The sequence below is a fragment of the Lytechinus pictus genome, chromosome 2 (assembly GCF_037042905.1).
Source record: "Lytechinus pictus isolate F3 Inbred chromosome 2, Lp3.0, whole genome shotgun sequence".
Taxonomy (NCBI): Eukaryota; Metazoa; Echinodermata; class Echinoidea; order Temnopleuroida; family Toxopneustidae; genus Lytechinus; species Lytechinus pictus.
Window position 1 is genome coordinate 23848984 of NC_087246.1, and position 18443 is coordinate 23867426.

An 18443-nucleotide genomic window follows, 5' to 3' on the forward strand; every position below is an offset into this window, starting at 1 on the left:
ACTTTTTTCTCAATTACTATAATCTGCAAGTGTTGGTAATGCTCAAACTGCATGAGTCAATTCTTGAAGCCTTGAACATTCTGCATGCATGAATACAGCTAGAATGAATATAAACACTGTACATATGTGAAGGGAGCAAATAGCACACACCATAGATCACACAGTTCCTTTCTTTTTTCATAATCATCTCCAAAGAGATAATTATGAAAGGAAAAAAAAATGACTGAATTTCAAAACATGCATCTTATTAATTATCATTCCATTATGATGTTAGAGAAGAGGCTGTAAGCTTTAGATGTTCATACATGTACATGCATGTTATAATGGCAAAGTTTTATATTTTCGGCTTTACTGGGAATCAAATGAATTTCTGTCTCTCTAGCGCATTAAAACAAGCATTGAAAATAATGATTCAAAGAGCTACATATTAAGGAGCATGGTGATGATGTATATTAAGGTATGATTTTCTTTACCACTGTCAATACTACTCCCATTTGCTGAAAAGAAGAAGAAACAGTAAACAAAATAATGATGAACCTCAACCACAAACACATTTATTCAGACAGATGGTGAAGAAGGTAATGTACATGTATATATCTACAATTCAAGAGTATTTGAGAAAATGACAGCAGAAAAGAAAACAGAGAGTTTCACTAAATATGGTAGTTCACTAATAAATGTAAATCATCCTCAGAAAATTTCACAATTTGTTGTCCAAACCATCTTTTGGCCAAAGCCTTACAATCTTACTACCCAACATCCAATATTCCTGTCACAGTTTGTTCAGTCAATAACATGGATAGATTACTGTGGCTCTGAATGTGTGTTTGCAAATGTGCTGCCGAGAATTTGCAACATCCAGCACGCAATCGCTTGTAATCTGCGTTTATGATAGAATTGGGGAGTTGCTGGCAACCGATATTGGATGCAGTGTGCAGAGCCTTGTTTTTTGTCTTTATTCTTGCATGGCTGTAGAGCTTTGGGCCAAGAGATGATTTTCATGCATTGCATACATTCCATTTGAGAATGACACATTCACTTCACCATCCTGATATACATGACCTGTGACCCTTCAGTGTGCAAACTAAAATACCCCAATTTTTTCCTGTTTTAAAAAATAACAGGAGTGAAGTATATTCAAATTTGGAAAAACATTGAATTTCTCAATTGTCTGTTAACAATGATAATCTTAATAAATTAATATTGGATTTTGAATGTACATGATAATAATAATAATAATAGTGGTTATTTGTATAGCGCACAGGTCCACATTAAGGTGCTCATGGCGCTTAGGAAAAAAAAAAAAAAAAAAAAAAAAAAAAAAAAAAAAAATGATTAGGAATAAGATTTTTAGCATCTAACAATGGGTCACCACTCCCTTTAATACAAACAGCCTTCTGTAAACATTACCCTGGGAAGATCAGAGGGGTGTGTCATGTTTCTTGTCAGAATTTTTTATGAGAATGTCATTCAGTCAATAAGATGCAAAGATTTTAGTCAATATTCACTAAGAATATCCCAACGTTTCAGATTCTATCTGTATGTAAATGATCTCCAAAGAAGCAATATTTCTTATTGTACTAAAATGGTTCTACAAGCAAAGAGCATTGAGGTTTTACTAGGATCACATTAATGGAGGGTGAAAACATTAATAATAACAAATAAACAGGAAAGAAAAGGAGAGAAAGAAAGAGTGAGAGATAAAAATAATACATTCTCGTTTAGAGTGAAACAAAAGCAGATCAATGAGGGGGCAGGGTCGAGAAGGGGAACAGAAATATAGATTAAATGTAACTTGGCTTACTAAGTAAAATAGCTACCAATGGCAACATGAATTATGTTTTTCCTTGGTAGGGAACACCAATTGAAATGTATGAATCCATTATGCTTGTTGGGGAACACATAATATTGATACAATTCATACCCCCCCAAAAAAAAAATAATGATAATAAATAAATGAATGAATGAATGAATTATGAATGAATGAATGAATAAATATACAAATAAATAAATAACAATAAAATAATAATAATAGAATAAAAATTAAAAGAATACATATGTACATATATTCTATAAATAAAAAACAAAATATAAGAGAAAATAAAAAACAATTTCAACTCAACATAACCAACATGAACTGAGGAGAATCAACAAGGAATGCATCTATGGATGAAATAATACTCAAGTGACAGTTACAAGCTAAAAAATTAATTCACACTTACCGTCAATCACGCCTATGATATTACACGACACAGTCACCCGATAGTCAATCACAGGTTCACTTGAGAGGGAGATACAAATGAGAAAGAAAAACAGACATGAGCAAGACAATACATAGACAATCCCTAGCATATTTCAATAAATTGTGGTCCTGTGATGGTTGACATGTAAATGTGAGTGAATTAGCTGGGAAAGTTGGGAATCGGTGCACCATTGAAATCTAAATGAAAATCTAGATTAGTTTAATCTGGAAATTTCACTATTTATGTGAAAACTTTCACATGATAGTGAATTTCAAGCCTTCAACCTACAAATCTGAACTATGGAAAGATGATTTAAAGGCAGGATTCTTGACTTTCTCTAAAAATAATTATCTGCCTCTATGCTATAATATTGTCCCATTCAGTGAAGGCTGTCATAGTTGTTCTCCCCCTGCCCCAACTCTGCACTACATACAAATAATATGATTCTCACATATCTCCCAGATGCCGCTGATTAACCATATTTTCGAATTCATTAAAAGATTATATCAAGATATCTCTAAATGACAACCATATTTTGTGATCATTGCTTTAAAAAAAATAAAGAAGTAATTTGACCCAATGATATGAAATTTAAAATTTGCCAAACCAAAAGCTGATTCCAATGTTAGACTTCCTTTGAACTTGGCATGGATATGGTTGACAAATATTATATACCAGTGATATGCTCAGTAATTACCTCAATTCAACTTCTACTGTTGATGATGTTATCCCATTTGAGATCGGAACCAAGATTATAGACTCACAAAAACTGACCACAGGACTCTTCTTCACCACTAAAAATCTGAAAAGCAGAGGAAAGGATAATTATTTATGAAATTGTTGACATAGAGAACAAAATTGCCATGATTGAGCCGAGTCAGTAATCTTCCAACCTCAAACACCATAGACTGATAATAGTGTAAGATGGCAATTATCACTTTGTATTCATGTGATTTACAATGCCTATGAAGATACAAACAACCTCTTTGAATTCAATGGAAAATTGAATTCTGTAGATCTTTAAGGCCTTCAAAAACAAACTATGGACTCAGAAATTAGAAGAGGTGCATATCCACCTTGAACTTAAACCCACTCCATACAACCTTATTGTTAAGCAATTGCCCATATTAACTTTCCCAAAGTGTACATTGAATTCTACCATGCTTTTGTTAAAAAATAAAACGAGCCTAGATAACATGAAACATTGCACATCTGGCACACAGGTTCTGTAGGAAAGTTAAATTTTAAAGCCATTCTTGGCGAAAGCATTATGTTAATCTCTGAAACAAGTTAAGTAGGATTGCAGGGGCCTGGGAATGATTTTTAAAGAGGGGGTGCTGGCTTGGTTTTTACTACAAAATGATATTGGTCAGAAAATATTTGACAAGTCCCCCCCCCCCCCCCCCCCACACACACACCCTGTTTCTCAGGGCCATGCAGGATTGGCCATCAATGGCATGGTGAAGGTTAAGATCTAGCAGGATTAGACACAATACTTTGGACAGGACCAACATCAAACACAAACAATACGGCCCCACAATGATATTGAATATAACCAGTTTAAAAAAATTATTCAAACAACGAGTTGTACGAAATACATGATGAATTTCACATACCCAGGAGGTCCTGCCGAGGTATCAAAGCTGAAGTATGATGTAGTACCAGTATTATCAGGTGACGTCTCACCGCTACACTGCGCCTCAACTGCTCTACCTTGATCAACGATGCTAAGAAAAAATGATAAAGATTTAGGGAGAGTTACATGTATTCTGAAAAAAAAATGCAGTTAATAGAATATCATCACTATCATTTTTTGTGGAGTTATGTGTATGCCATGTTGGCGAAGCACTGTGACCTGTAGGTGAGTATGCAGGTGGACCAATATACTTGGGGTCCCCCCCCCCCCCCATTGCATTTATAAAAATAGTGCAGTGGGTTCTTAACAAGAAAAAGGTAATAGCTCTTCTCTTTATGGGACCTCCATTTAAAATCCTTTCCAAAGGATGGAGTGTTTTTCAGTGATCCAATGAATATTCTGAAAGCCAAACATAAAGCCTAAACTCAAACAATAATCCATCCCTGATCCTCACGAAATACGATCCTGTCACAACCATTCCCCTCAACAGAGAAATATAAGAGGAATCCAATAATTAAAGTTATTTATGTGAGAGGAGAAATACAAGATAAACAGAAAGCTCAATGTTTGAAAGAAATCAGATAAGGAATAAGAAATTAAATAGCTGATTGAAAAATAAGATCCTTAAGACTATCTAAACATCCAAATGGCAATTTGGTGAGTATGTGTAAATCCTGAAAGTGGTATTAAGGCCAACACTTTATTTGTTGTGTACTTGATTATCAGGAATTTGTGATTTTTGCCTTGCTTTATGTTCAGTAATTTTAACACAACAAAGATAACATTCTATTAATGTCCTCATAAAAGAGAAAAAAGGTAATTTCTTACCCAATGTTATGTCGAAGTTAAGTGGGTCATTTTCAAGACTACTCATCATTTTTGAAAGAAATTATTACTTATTACAATTGCTCTCCCACCATATATAACCTACCACTCTGGAGACTTTCAGAGAATAAACTAAATAATTAGTTTTCTCCCCTACCTTTAAATTAGGTAAACTTATAAAAGACAATAGTTCTTGGATAACATCTATATAGCAATAATAAGTATAAATGGTACAATATGGAAATCTTGAATTAAAGAAAATAACATGGAAACAATTGTCATTATTTTTTAGCATGCAAAGAGTTAAAAACAAAACTACTATATAAGCTGTTATTTTCGCGGGGGTTTGTCGAATTGCCGATCGGCCGCGAAAATATTAACATTTCTTGGCTAGTGCCAATGTCCCCAACAGCAAAGCTTTGCTATTGAAAACATCCTGTGTAGTAATAAAGTGCTATTTTTCACCTCTGTATAATGTACAAAAAAATAAGGCTTAGAAAGTACAGTTAGTGATTCAAAAAGTTAGCTTGAATTTCACTTTTTTTATTTCTCAAACAAAATAAGAGCCTAAACTATTTTCTAACATAATTTTATAAATATTTATTCACTCATTGTAATATTAAAATGTATTTTCCATGAAATAATTTGATTTGATTGACATCTGATTTACTCTACACACACATTGTGGCAGCTATTTGCATACTCATTAATATTCATAAGTCACATGACCAGAGCTTTCAGAAGTGTAAGATTCTGCTCACAAAATTCGTCATTTTTGCACTTTTACCAAATTTTTGAAAAATGAATCGCACAAAACACAAATTCCAAAGATTGCTTAACCCTATGGATTTCAGATCAAACTGCGACATGATGAATTTTCAGATCTAAAGGTAAAATAAGTGAAATTTAAGCCACCTTTTTTCCACATTTTGTAACTGTTTTTACAGGGACATATTTATGTACAAAAGACTCATCAGCCCTTACATCGGGTGCTGTGATGTGTACCTGTAATCCAAGCTGTGGGGGAGTTACAAATTGATGCAGAGGTTGTCAAGCCCTGGTCACGGTGACGTTAAAGGTCGGTCCCAGACGTAAATAATCATATCTGATTGATACACGTCTGACAAAACTCAAATACACACACACACGAACTTTGAGGAGCATAGATATGCACATGATTTGCATTAATAGTTTTCCTTCTTGAAAATGCTGTGGAAATGTTTAGTACATCTTCTGATCGCGAATACAACAACCCACGAAAATGTCGGGATCCCCGTGATTCGCGAAAAATTCTGTATGCGAAAATAATAGCTTGTACAGTATATGAAGTCTCATTTTACCTGAAATCAATCGAGCCTGACTCTGCAAACGATGGAATGACACTCTCTGTGAACATCACCCTGGAATCACCATTCTCATAAGGCGTAATTACACTGCACCTGACAACCACCTGTAGAAACAAAGAAGTGTATTCTATGAAAACTAATCTAGACTACTAAGCACTGCAAACCATCATGCATTACTAAAGTTTTACATGTATCTATATTGAAGAATAAATTCCAACTTTATATGCATATCTATTCTTGTTAGTTGTTCCTTCTTCTTTCTTTGGTGTAAATTGTAAAGAGCTCTAGTTGTTTGATTTGATTTATAAATACATACACATAAATGCATGTGTTTCAATTCAATCCCATTGCTGACTAACCTTATCAGTTGTTATACAAGGGAAAATAAATGTAACCTTATCATACTAACCCTAACCCAATTTTGGTCTCAGGAAAATATAGCAAAAAAACAATAATGAAAAAAGGTGGGTGGGAACAGTAAAAAAAAAATGAATTGTATAGGCTTAATTTGTATCCTAAATGCCTTTTTTCACTTGAAAGGTCAAGACCATCCCACTACAAAGACTGGTTGAATAAATATGGCAAACTCGAACACCCATATCAGTTTATCACTGAAATTATTATGAAAACATAAAAATAATTTTCGCATTTTTTCTCAAAACAATAATTTGCACATCATGGGTGTATGACACGAGAGTATTTGATTAAACTGCTGAAATTTGTTGAACCAATTGATCTCTCTAATTATTAAAATCATATGTTGCTTACATCTTCATCAATAAAAAAAGAGCTGTTGATACTAGGTGTGTTGGTAGCGCTGTCATAGAGTAGGAGACTGACATTGACATATCCACCATCTTGGTTGACAGATACACTTGTGAATGGTGACAGATTCAGGCTTACCACTCCAAAGAGAGTTTCTGCAGGAATAGAAAAAAACAGCAATATTAGCTCATTGACTATTTATTAAACAGAAACATTTTTCCATTCAGGATTGAATTTCAAAGACTTATTTGTCGCATTTAACTGACATTTTTATAGTACAACTACACAACCATGAACATTGTTTATTCTAATTTTGTTTTGACATCACCTGTGCCTGAGAGATGAAAGGGAACTGAATCACAGCGACTCGCAGGTTTCTCCTCCCAGGTGGGTGTTTCATAAAGCTTTTTGTAGTTACGTACAACTGGTACACATTCTTAGGTCATAAATCAATTACATAGGGATATCACATACATGTAGCACAAGAAAGGATGTTGTGCGTAAAGTCATTTGTATCTTACGAACAGCTTTATGAAACACCCACCTGGTCAAGTATCTCCTATCAGTTAAACAGAGAGAGAGGGAAGGGCAGTGACCTACAGATGGGGGATTGCATTTGCCCCCCCCAAAAAAAAAAAAAAAGAAGAGGCAGGTGTGAAATATGGTATTCTTTTCTGAATATTATGTCAAAATCTATCAAAAAATTGAATTTCTGTTATCTATAAATGTCGAAATTTTTGCTTGCTCGCTTCGCTCGATAGCAACTGTGAATAAATCGTTCCCGGTACACCATATCTTGCCCCCTCAATTTTTTTACTCATTACGCCACTGGGAAGGGGGTATTTCCTAGGCCTGGGAGTAAACATTGATTGATCGAATGGCTCGAATGGCTTGCCGCCGATCGCCAATCGATTAGCAAAATTTACACTAATCGAATGTTCGGCAGATCCCGATTATGATGTTGGATAGCTCGAATACCCAAGTAATAATAACAAAATGACAAGAAAACAATGATGACTACGGTTTTTGAATACTTGATACAGGTTTAAAAATGAAACTACCGAGGTTTTTTGTCAAAACTGATCAATGATTGTATCACATTCACAGTTAAACACCGACCTGAAAGAGCTCCGAAAATGTTAACCCCAGGCCCCACCCGGCCTTGCCCTCGATACACAATATAATTTATTGTCTGCATGCTCAAAACAGAAAGTAAACACACAACCAGCTCACTTGAGCTGATTGGACCTTCGATAGCCAATGAAACTTTTTGGGAAACAAAGAAGCCACGTGGTTCCCCTATCAGGAAAGGTCTTTTTTTTTTTTTTTTTTCAATATGTTTTTATTAAGGATTTCATTCAAATGAATTACATAAACTGCAGATAAATACCAAAAAAAATACAAATCTTCATTTCATATCAACAAGGATATGCAAAAAAGTACATATATATTTACCAAGAACTGAAGCAAATAAGGACGGAATGAAACTCCTTAAAATTATACTTTTATATCTGAAAAAAAAAATAACTCAACTGAGTCCCCAACCCTCTATGCATGTATTTCAATAATAATTAATGTTAAATGGCTATATAAATGATTTGCAGGAAAACAAAAATCAACCTAAATGTATTATCATTGCATCCCATTTTAAATCAAGCTTCAACATAACTTTACATAATTATACACACATACACACACCCACCTTAACACCCATACACACATGCACATACCATGCATACGTAAACAAACATAATATATACAAATCTGCATAATGAACGTTTAACATTTTGGCGCAATAGGATACAGAAAGAAAAAAACCCTGCAAATCATATTGATACAAGAGAAGGGGAAATTGAAAAGAACTAGTAAAAAGAAAAAAAACATCAACATTCACACCAGGATTCACACTTGCACCACACTAGACACATCCCACCTGTTCACATTCAAATCCCTTTTCACCTTCAGTTCATCCCATTTCTGCAAATGTAAACTTAACTTGCCTGACTTCGTTGCCAGGCGTCTTTCTTCTTCTATACAACCCGTTATATATTTGTGTATTTTAATAAATGGCGGTACCCGGCCTTCAGCTCTGGAATCAAAAATTGCATATTTAATAAAAAGAATAACAGAATTGACACATTTAATTCTACAAGAATTTCCAGGTAACCCTAAGAATATTTCCCTCCAATTCAAAGTTCTTAATTCAGCTAAACAAAAATGATCAATACAAAATTGCCAAAGAGGTTTAACTTTTATGCAATCCATGAGTATATGAAAGTACGATTCAGTTTTTGTACAACCAAACGAACAATAATTATCTCCCACGAAACCAAATCTCATCAAATGTTCTTTTGTATATATTGCTCCATGTAAAAGCATAAACTGAAACTCCCTTTGTTTTCTTATAAGAGTTGTACTCCTGATACATTCAAATAATTTACACATTTCATTTTCTACATCAGTAAAATCAAAATCACTGTGACCATCCTTAAGTGTTAACTTGTATAGCTCTTGTAGCTTAGTAATAAACAAGTTATAAATTGTTTTTGATTTAATTACTTCAAAAGCTGTTTCCTGTTTTCCAATATTCATACTTATCCCAAAGTCTACCAAATCAATTTTTTAAAACTTTATTAAACTATTAAAATTTTTCCAGCTTGCTGGTATAACGTGCACAATATCTATTATTTGAAGAAGTTGATTTGCGGTAATACCGAGATTTTGAAAAAAAGTCACAGGCTTCAAGTGGCCATTATCAAAGATTTGATCAACGCTAAATATTCCTTTATTAAAAAGATCATTGTCAAAAATTGTTTTACATTTTATACAAATATGTTGATTATTGAATATAATAGGGTTAACCTCCTCTTCAGAATAACGAAATCTCCTTAAGTCTTGCCAAGCCTTCATCATTTCTGAATAAAATGGGGGCATTTTTATATTTAATTTTGAAGTGTCAAAGTCACATAGAAACAGAAATCTCCCCCCAACTGATCGAAAACAAAAATCTAAATACAACTTCCATCCTGCATCTCGTTCTCCGTAAAGTAATCGTTTAAGCCACATTAAACGTTGAGACTTTACAAACAACTTAAAATTCATCATTTTTAAACCCCCTTGTGAGTAATCCTGGTACATTATAATTCTCTTTATCCGATCTTTTCCGGACCATAAAAATTCAAATGTGATCTTTTCAACCTCAGCATACAACCACTGAGGAACCACTATTAGTGACGAAACAAAGTTTAGCCTTGACAATGCATATGTTTTTAACAAGTGAATTTTCCCCATAAGTGTGAGATCCCTTTGTTTCCACCATCCCAACAGTCTTTTTATTTTACTAAGTATTTCTTTGTAATTCATGTCTTCTTTTATTACAACATTAAGAGAAAAGTAAACACCTAAAATTTTAATATGCTGAACAAAATTCCCAAACAACTGTGTCTGAGGTCTGTCATTATCCCGACCCATCCACAAAATATTATTTTTTCCTTTGTTTATTTTTAGACCACTAATTCTTCAAAAAGGTATTGAAGACGATCTAAAGAGTGTGTATTTTTAACAAACAATGATATATCATCAGCATACAAAATTTGCTTTATTTCACGGTTCTGAAATGGAATTCCTTCAACCTGTCTGTCTTTTCTTATTGCCAGAGCAAGTATTTCAATACAGAGCAGAAACATATATGGGGAGAGGGGATCCCCCTGTCTTACCCCTCGCTTTATATTAAAATAACCGGAAGAAAACCCCCCATTCATAACACTACTAGTAATATCCGAGTATAAAACACGGACCCACGAACAGAATGAGTGCCCAAATCCAAATAGTTTAAGGATCTTAAAAAGAAAATCATGTGAAACAGAATCAAAGGCCTTTTCAAAATCAACAGTGATTAAATATCCAATATTTTTTAAATTAGATTGATATAACATATCATCTATTAATCTTACACCATCCCCAATGTTTCTATCTTTTACATAGCCAACTTGATCATTGTGAATTATCTCATTTAGTATACCTTTTAATCTTTTTGCTAAAACCTTTGACAATATTTTGTAATCCACATTTAAAAGTGTAATTGGTCTAAAATTTTGGACATATAATGGATCTTTATCTTTTTTTTCCAATAACGTTATCACACCTTGCTTTTGTGAGGTTGTCAGTTTTCCCCTTTCATATGTTTCATTTAAAACATCTACCAAAAGTCCCCCTAATAAATTCCAAAAAGTATAATAAAACTCTACCGTAAAACCATCGTTACCAGGGGATTTATTATATTTCATTTCTTTTAAAAACATTTAAACATTCATGAATACTTATTCTACCTTCACATATATTACAACTTTCTTTACTTAATTGAGGAATATCCTTAAGGAACAAAGAATTTTCATTAACAATAGCTTCACTCAATGAGTATAAGTTTTCATAATACGTTCCAATCTTCTTCAATATTTCCTTTCTATCCTTAATGATGTGATCATCGTCATCATATAATTCTTTTATCACACTTTTCCGTTTATTAGACTTCAATAACTGTTCAAAATATTGTGTTTTTTGTTCTCCTTTTTCAAACCAAACTGCCCTTGACCGAATTTTTAAACCTTGTCGACTATAATCATATAACTTGTTCAAATTAGATTTTTTCTCATCAATGTCATCAATTATATTTCTCAATGGCTGAGACAAAAGTTTATTTTCTAATTCTTCTATTTCTTTCTCTATTTTTTTAATTTCATTTGTTCTGACCTTTGCCTTTTCTTTTGTATAGGTATTAATAAACTGTCTCATTTTCATTTTCAAAAAATCCCATAACAGTAATTTGTCCTTTATTTTTGGAATCCATTCTGCTTTTAATTCAACTACTCTATCTTTAAACATCCTAACAAATTCTTGATCTACGCACAAACTGTTATTGAATTTCCAATAAGAATTTCCAAAGTCTGGAGCATTTACAAAGTTACGTAATTGAAGCAGTACACCTGAGTGATCTGGTGTAATTGATGTCAAAATATCACAACAGTTAACGGAATCCTGTAATGTAGAGGAAACGAACCAATAATCCAACCGACTCTGAACGACCGGCCACTTTTGTCTAAATGTGAATTGTTTTTTTTCTGGATTCTTTTTTCTCCATATATCTACTAAAAATAATCTGTCCAGGAGGTCTTCGAACTTTTCGTTAAATTTGTTTTTTATAGACTTTCGAGGCCCCATATAATCCAAATCCCCATTCATTATCATATTAAAATCTCCTCCTAAAATTATTGTATCTCCGGAACTATAAAGCTTTGAAATACAATTTTCCAATTCATCTAAAAATTCAATTTGCATCTTTTCTTTATCCCTGGTGGGAAAGTAACAATTTACTAGTAAAAAAGTAGATTGCTGATATTCTAATTTCATTATAATATATCTTCCATTTTCGCCAATACTCACATTTTTAATTTTCATATTTATATTTGGAGAAATCAAAACTAAAACACCTTTACTATGATTAGTTCCGTGACTGAACAGTAATTGACCATTCCACTCTGATTTCCATTTTTCTTCCACCTCTACCGTACTATATGTTTCCTGTAAAAAAAATATGTTACTGCCTTTATCTCTGCAAAATTCAAAAATGTTCTTCCTTTTAATTCTATCTCCTAGCCCTCTGACATTTAAAGTTAATAAAGTAAAATACGACCTACTATTGAAGCCTAAACACCCTATCCCGAAAAATATGCAAATGAAACTGACCAAGTAACAGATTTAAATGTGAACAGGCATAACCACGCTTCAAACAACAATCACTCACATTCACTGGACCACACCAAAGACACTCCCATTTACAGACACACGCATACACCCAACACCAAGTACATGCCAATCGAAACACAATTACACTATTCATCAAAAAGTACAGACCCATGTAAAGAACACACATACTTAAAAATAGCCTTAAACATAGAGAGAGCTCCCTTCCAATTCACATTCAACAAATTCGTTAGGAAATATTTTCCAAGTAAAACATAATAACCCTTTACAAACAAAAATAAAGAAAAGTAGTAATGCTTGCAAATCATCAAACGCTAACAAAGATGATCCAATATAAAAAGAAAATAAAGGAAAACAAATAATACAGGAGAGGAGAATGAAATCTTCCATCTCTAAGCTTTTCCAACATTCTGTCTTCATTGTAATTGCACCTTGTAGAAATGCATAGAAAATGAATATAAAAAAGAGACACCAACGGGGAAACTACATTCTAATTTCCCATTTGATATTCTCAATCAGATGCATGAGAAACTCACAAATAACATAATTTCCCGGACTTTGCACCTGTTACATCTGATTAAATACGACAGCATTATCTGTATAACGTTATGTGCAAAACCTTTCGTCCATCCTCAAACCTCAACAAAATGAGGGATACCAAGCAATCCTTAACAAACATACATTTTAAAGACACGCCAGAGTTCACATTTAAAATTACTTGTCCCAAAACCAGCATTGTACTCAAAATTATTTAACATACATATGCTCATCATTGACAAAACAAAAACCAAACAGGAAAAAAAAAAAACTCTTCCAACTCTGCTTCATGTCGTTAACCCTTCTTTTCAAAGTGAAGAACATGAAGAAGGACGTCCAATCTGAAAGAAAGTTTTCATTGTTTCATTTCCTTCCCATCCTTTATACAATTTTTTTTTCACGAATTTTTTATAATACCTTCCTATTTGCTTCAGCTTTAAAAGAACCCCAAATCAGCCATTTTGTATACCTTTTACAGATATCGAAAATAAAAAAAGAAAAGAAAAGAGGGATTATCCGTTTGCAGAATCTACATTCCCCTATGTTTTATTTCATGTCACACTCTCTTCATCTTTCTTTTCTATTACTTCCTTCTTAAATACTTGCTTTTAAATGTCTTATTATATTTTGCATCACTTTCATTTAGATACTCTGTATCCAAGTCCACATTTCCATAATCCTATACTCAATATACAGCTTATACATTTTAAATACCAGCGAGAGGAGAGGGAAGGATTTTCTGTCTTCTTACTCTGTTTCAATTAAATCCATTGCCCAAATTAACTATATTCTCCTGACTTATTCATAACTGTCGTTTAAAACATTACAGAAAAAAAGCTAACTGAAAAGTGAGGAATCATTTTTCAGACTTCAACAACAACAACAAAAAAACTATCTTCCCTTTGTTAAATCTCATTCCGTCCTTTCCTTGATTTCCAAAAGTTTCCTTTACTTGCTGTCAGATACTTTTATTTGCTTCAGCTTTACATATCATCATCAAACGACCAGAAAAAAGAAAAAGAAGGAGTTTCAATTGGAAGAGTCATTGTCTGATTTCCATCCTATCTTTTCTTCCCCTTCCCATCATTTCTTTCTATTACTTGTAACTGAATGTTTATTATTATTATTTGTTTAAATTTTTATACCAAATTCAAGCATTTTACACATTTTTGAAGTTATTTTATAAAAAAAAAGGAAAAGAAAAGCGAAAGACTTTCCTTTTGAAGACTCTGAATGCATTCTCCTTCTGTTTCTTATCATTTTATCTTTCCTTCATCCACCATTGCCTTCTTTACCACTTACAACTGCAAGTTACACTGTACCCAGGTCAACATTTTATACAGCTAAGCCATAAAAAAAAAAAAGTAAGAAAAAAAAGAAGAAAAAACCCACAGCAACAGAAAAGTAAGAGGTAAAATTTTCAGCCTGAAGTGATTTTTTTATCAGTTAAACCCTTTCTCTATCTTTTCATCAACTTCTTTCTAGAAATGACTTGATGTCAAAACAACTCTTTTAGTAAACATTTTATTCCATTCCATCCATTCCTCGATTTCTATAATTTTCTATTGATGACTTGCTGTCATACTTTTATAATTCTTTGCTTCAGCTTTGAGTATTGTAATCTGTTATTGTAAACATCTTTAACGATTTTCCTTCCCTCTTTCACAAAAAGAAAAAGAAAAAAAAAAGAAAACCTAAAAGACAAGTGAAGGTCTTTCAATCGAAGAAAAAAAAAAAAACTCTTCTCATTCCGTCATCTTTCTATCATTTCTTTCTAACATGATCTTTCAGTTGAATACTAATGATTACTTGCTCAAAATAAATTATAATAAACAATGCAACCATTATGCTTCACTTCAGGTACTGATTATACTTTAAAGAAAAAGAAGAAACGTGAAGGGCTTTCCATTCGGAGAGTCTAAATGTATTCTCCTTCTGTTTCATTTCTTTCTGCCCTTCCTTCATTTAAATCTTTCAATCACTTCATTCTGAACATTTCCTTTTCAACACTTACGATTATTTGCAGCAACTTTTTAGATATATGAACACTGGAGCCACATTCTACAGGTAGTGTTCATTAAAATGTTCGTGATACAAAGTAAAGGACATTCAGTTGAAAGATATATTTTTAAAAATTCTATTTCAACTTATTCAATCCTTCCTAATCGTTCTTTCACTTCTTTTTAATAAAGACATGCTACCAAATTCAATTATTTGATTTAAAACTATTTTTTATGCCAAATTTTTTCACTTTTTTTAATTCATTGTTTGGCTAAAATTTCATTAAATTTCTCACCCTTTCACATCTGGTTCCGTAAGAAAAAAAAATACAAAAAATAAAAATGAAAGAGTGAAAGGCACTTTCAATTTGAAAAAAAATATGTATCATTCTGTTACATTGTATTCTACAATTTCATCTTTTCCAACATTTCTTTCTAATGGCTTGTTGGTAGATGCTTATTAACATTTGTTCTAGTTATAAATACACAAGTCAATCATATAAAGATTAAAGTTGTTTATGAATATAAAGAAAAAGAAAAGTGACAAGCAGCTTTACCTTACTTTATCCTTCCATCATTTTCTTTCAATATATACTAATTTCATACTTTTATCATCTGCAAAATTTTGCCGTCTTAGTTATCCATTTAACACACCATTTTGATTATAAAGCAACTTAAAAAGAAAGGAAGTATTAAAAAAAAAAAAAAAAAAAATGCCCCAAAGGGTTCATCTTCTTTTAAAAAAGGAATAATTACATCGCCTGACTGATGTTTTATCTCATGTATAGATGTTGCGTGAATACACTCTTCACTGTTCAAGTACATATTTCATTTTAGTATTATTTAATTGATTTTTTTTTTCCAACAGTGAGCTGTTTTCTTCACTTTTGCTTCTGAAACATTTCTTTGACACTTGCAAACATCACTACTTTTCGCTACCGGGATCGGACCAAACAGACCAGCTCTCTGGGGTTGCTCCAGCACTCCTCGAGAATTTGCGTGTTTGAAGAATCACTTTCGATCCAATAATTTTGATTCTCGTAGCCACATGATCCTTTTTTCGTAGTGAATACGCGATTGAGGCCAATCTACCCCTCTCCTTTTTCATTTTCGGGGGCAAATCGGTGCGTACATGTATGGTAACTTTACTGTAGGGGGAAGATTGAGGCTGTGGGTTGGGCTGCTGGGTAGATGTCGGTGAGTGTTGACGTGGTCGTCGCTCAAATCCATACAACAAACGATCACGGTCAATCATCCTGACGAATCTGACAATGATTGCTGGGGGTTGACGTTGAGATTCTGCAACTCCACGGGTGGAAGAGGGTAGCCTGTGTGCGTTAACAAGCGGGATCCGGGACGCTTCTTCCTTTGATATTCCCATAAAATGAACAAACACTTCATGCACTACATCGTAGGTGTTTTCCTTCTCATTTCTTTGTTGAACTCCGTAAATGAGCAAGTTAGATTTCCTATCATGGATTTCACTCAGTATTAGTTTTTCATCAAGTTCTTCTATTTTCTTGAGGAATTGGGAACGCAACTGGGGAAGATAAGTGTTTTCAATACTTGAAACTTTATCAGAAGTAAGAGTAAGACCCGTTTCAAGATCCGATACCTTGTGATTAGTATTAGCGAGATCTGCTTTCATATGTACATTTCTTCCATAAATTTATCCAGCTTACCGTTTAATTGTGTGAATGAAGCCCTTGACTCCAGCATAAAAGAAACGAGTTCCGGAGGTATAAAACTATCATGGCTGCTCCCTGAGCGCTGCGTTCCTCGTGCAATGACGTGTCACCTGTCATGGTGCCTGTAGTGGTAGTGGTGGACTGTTCACTATCGGTAGTATTTACGGAATTTACCTCACTGTTTTTGCTCTTAGTTGCGGCATTAGATTGAGATTTTCCTTTCTGCTGCGCCTTAAGATTGTAATCTCGCATTCCTCTATCCATATTCAGGAATATGCAACAGTTCAAGGGATATTTCCACCAATTATTGTTGAAATATCGGGAGCTCTCAAAATATCCGTGCGTTCACCAGGAGATCATAGCATGCACTCATGCCTTCAGAAATAAATTGACCCCTCCCCATCTTTGTGTGTGTGAGGGAGAGAGAGAGAAAGATAGGGGGTGGGAGTCGGAGAATTCCTTTCATGTTTCGAAACAATGCAACCTTTTTTATATCCCCCCCCCCTACAATCAAAACAACATTCCAACACGCGCCCGCCGCCGTCGCCTACTTTCTCGACTAGTCTAAAAAAATAGACCCAGTTATACATGTAGGTTCAAATGATAAAAAATTGTATTGAAAGGTATTTCAAATCACTCCTAGTACCAATGAGGTCCAAACATTACATGTATGGACCTCATAGGCGACATCAGTGATAAAACCGGTTAGACATTGCCGTTTCTATTTGCACCCAAGAACTTTGGCAAATGTACGCCTTAATACATAGTGGATGGTAACAATTTAGGTATTAATTAGTTTTAAACATGATAAGGAAACTTCTACGACATTTGAAATTTAATGGATTGAGGTTAAACTTACATTTTCAGTCTTTTTTCTTGAATTCTTGGTGAGCGTTCCAAACGCTGTGGGGACTGATCAACTACGATGTGATTCACGTACTGGTCAGCTGATCGGTCAGGTGATCGGTTGGTTATCTTTTTGTCAGACGTTCATAATTTATATTACAATATATCAATCTTCAGTATCTTGATTTCAAGCATCAGTATTGCAGGGAAAAGTCATTATCGATTGGAATCAATGGCAGATCGGGGGGGGGGGGGGGGGGTTGAGCATTTCTGGCCCGTTCCACCTTTTGAGATTCATAGTCAATATTTTGGATGTAAAAAAAAAATGTCGTTCGTACAAAGTTAAGTCCCCCCCCCCACCTCCTTATGAGAATCACAGCAATATTTGTAATGGGGATATTTTGTTCATATTCTTTGCTCTTTTTTGTCCTTTTCTTTTTTGCTTCCCAAATTTATTTTACTTTGAACATATGACTTTCTATATTTAATGACAAACTTTTTTAGGGGGGTGGGGGCTTGCCAAATATAACGCGCGACAAGATGACCTTCTTTTTTTAGTGACAACTTTTTTTTTATTTGTCAAATTTTACGAGAGACAAAATGACCTTCGATCATTATTAATTAAACCTTTTTTTTGGAGGGTAGGGGGCTCGCCAAATAGTGACACACTTTTTTTTGTAAAATGTTATGCAAGAAAAAATGATCTTCAATCATTATCAGCTACCTTTCATTTTTTTTTAGGGGGGGGGGGGCTTGTCAAATTTTACGTGGGACAAATGACCTTCATTTTTTAGTGA

General features: G+C 33.7%; 1 protein-coding gene across 1 annotated transcript in view; it reads right to left on the reverse strand.

Annotated features, from left to right (window-relative positions):
* Positions 1-17064, reverse strand: part of LOC129282659 (mucin-2-like) — a 38862-nt gene extending 21798 nt beyond the window's left edge. The window contains exons 1-7 of the mRNA XM_064095567.1: positions 16975-17064; positions 16262-16652; positions 6819-6970; positions 6045-6154; positions 3860-3970; positions 2941-3045; positions 2223-2281 (exon numbers count right to left, since the gene is read on the reverse strand). Coding sequence (XP_063951637.1) covers positions 2223-2281; positions 2941-3045; positions 3860-3970; positions 6045-6154; positions 6819-6970; positions 16262-16652; positions 16975-17064 — 1018 coding nt within the window. The remainder of the gene's footprint in view (positions 1-2222; positions 2282-2940; positions 3046-3859; positions 3971-6044; positions 6155-6818; positions 6971-16261; positions 16653-16974) is intronic.
* Positions 17065-18443: the final 1379 nt, after the last annotated feature.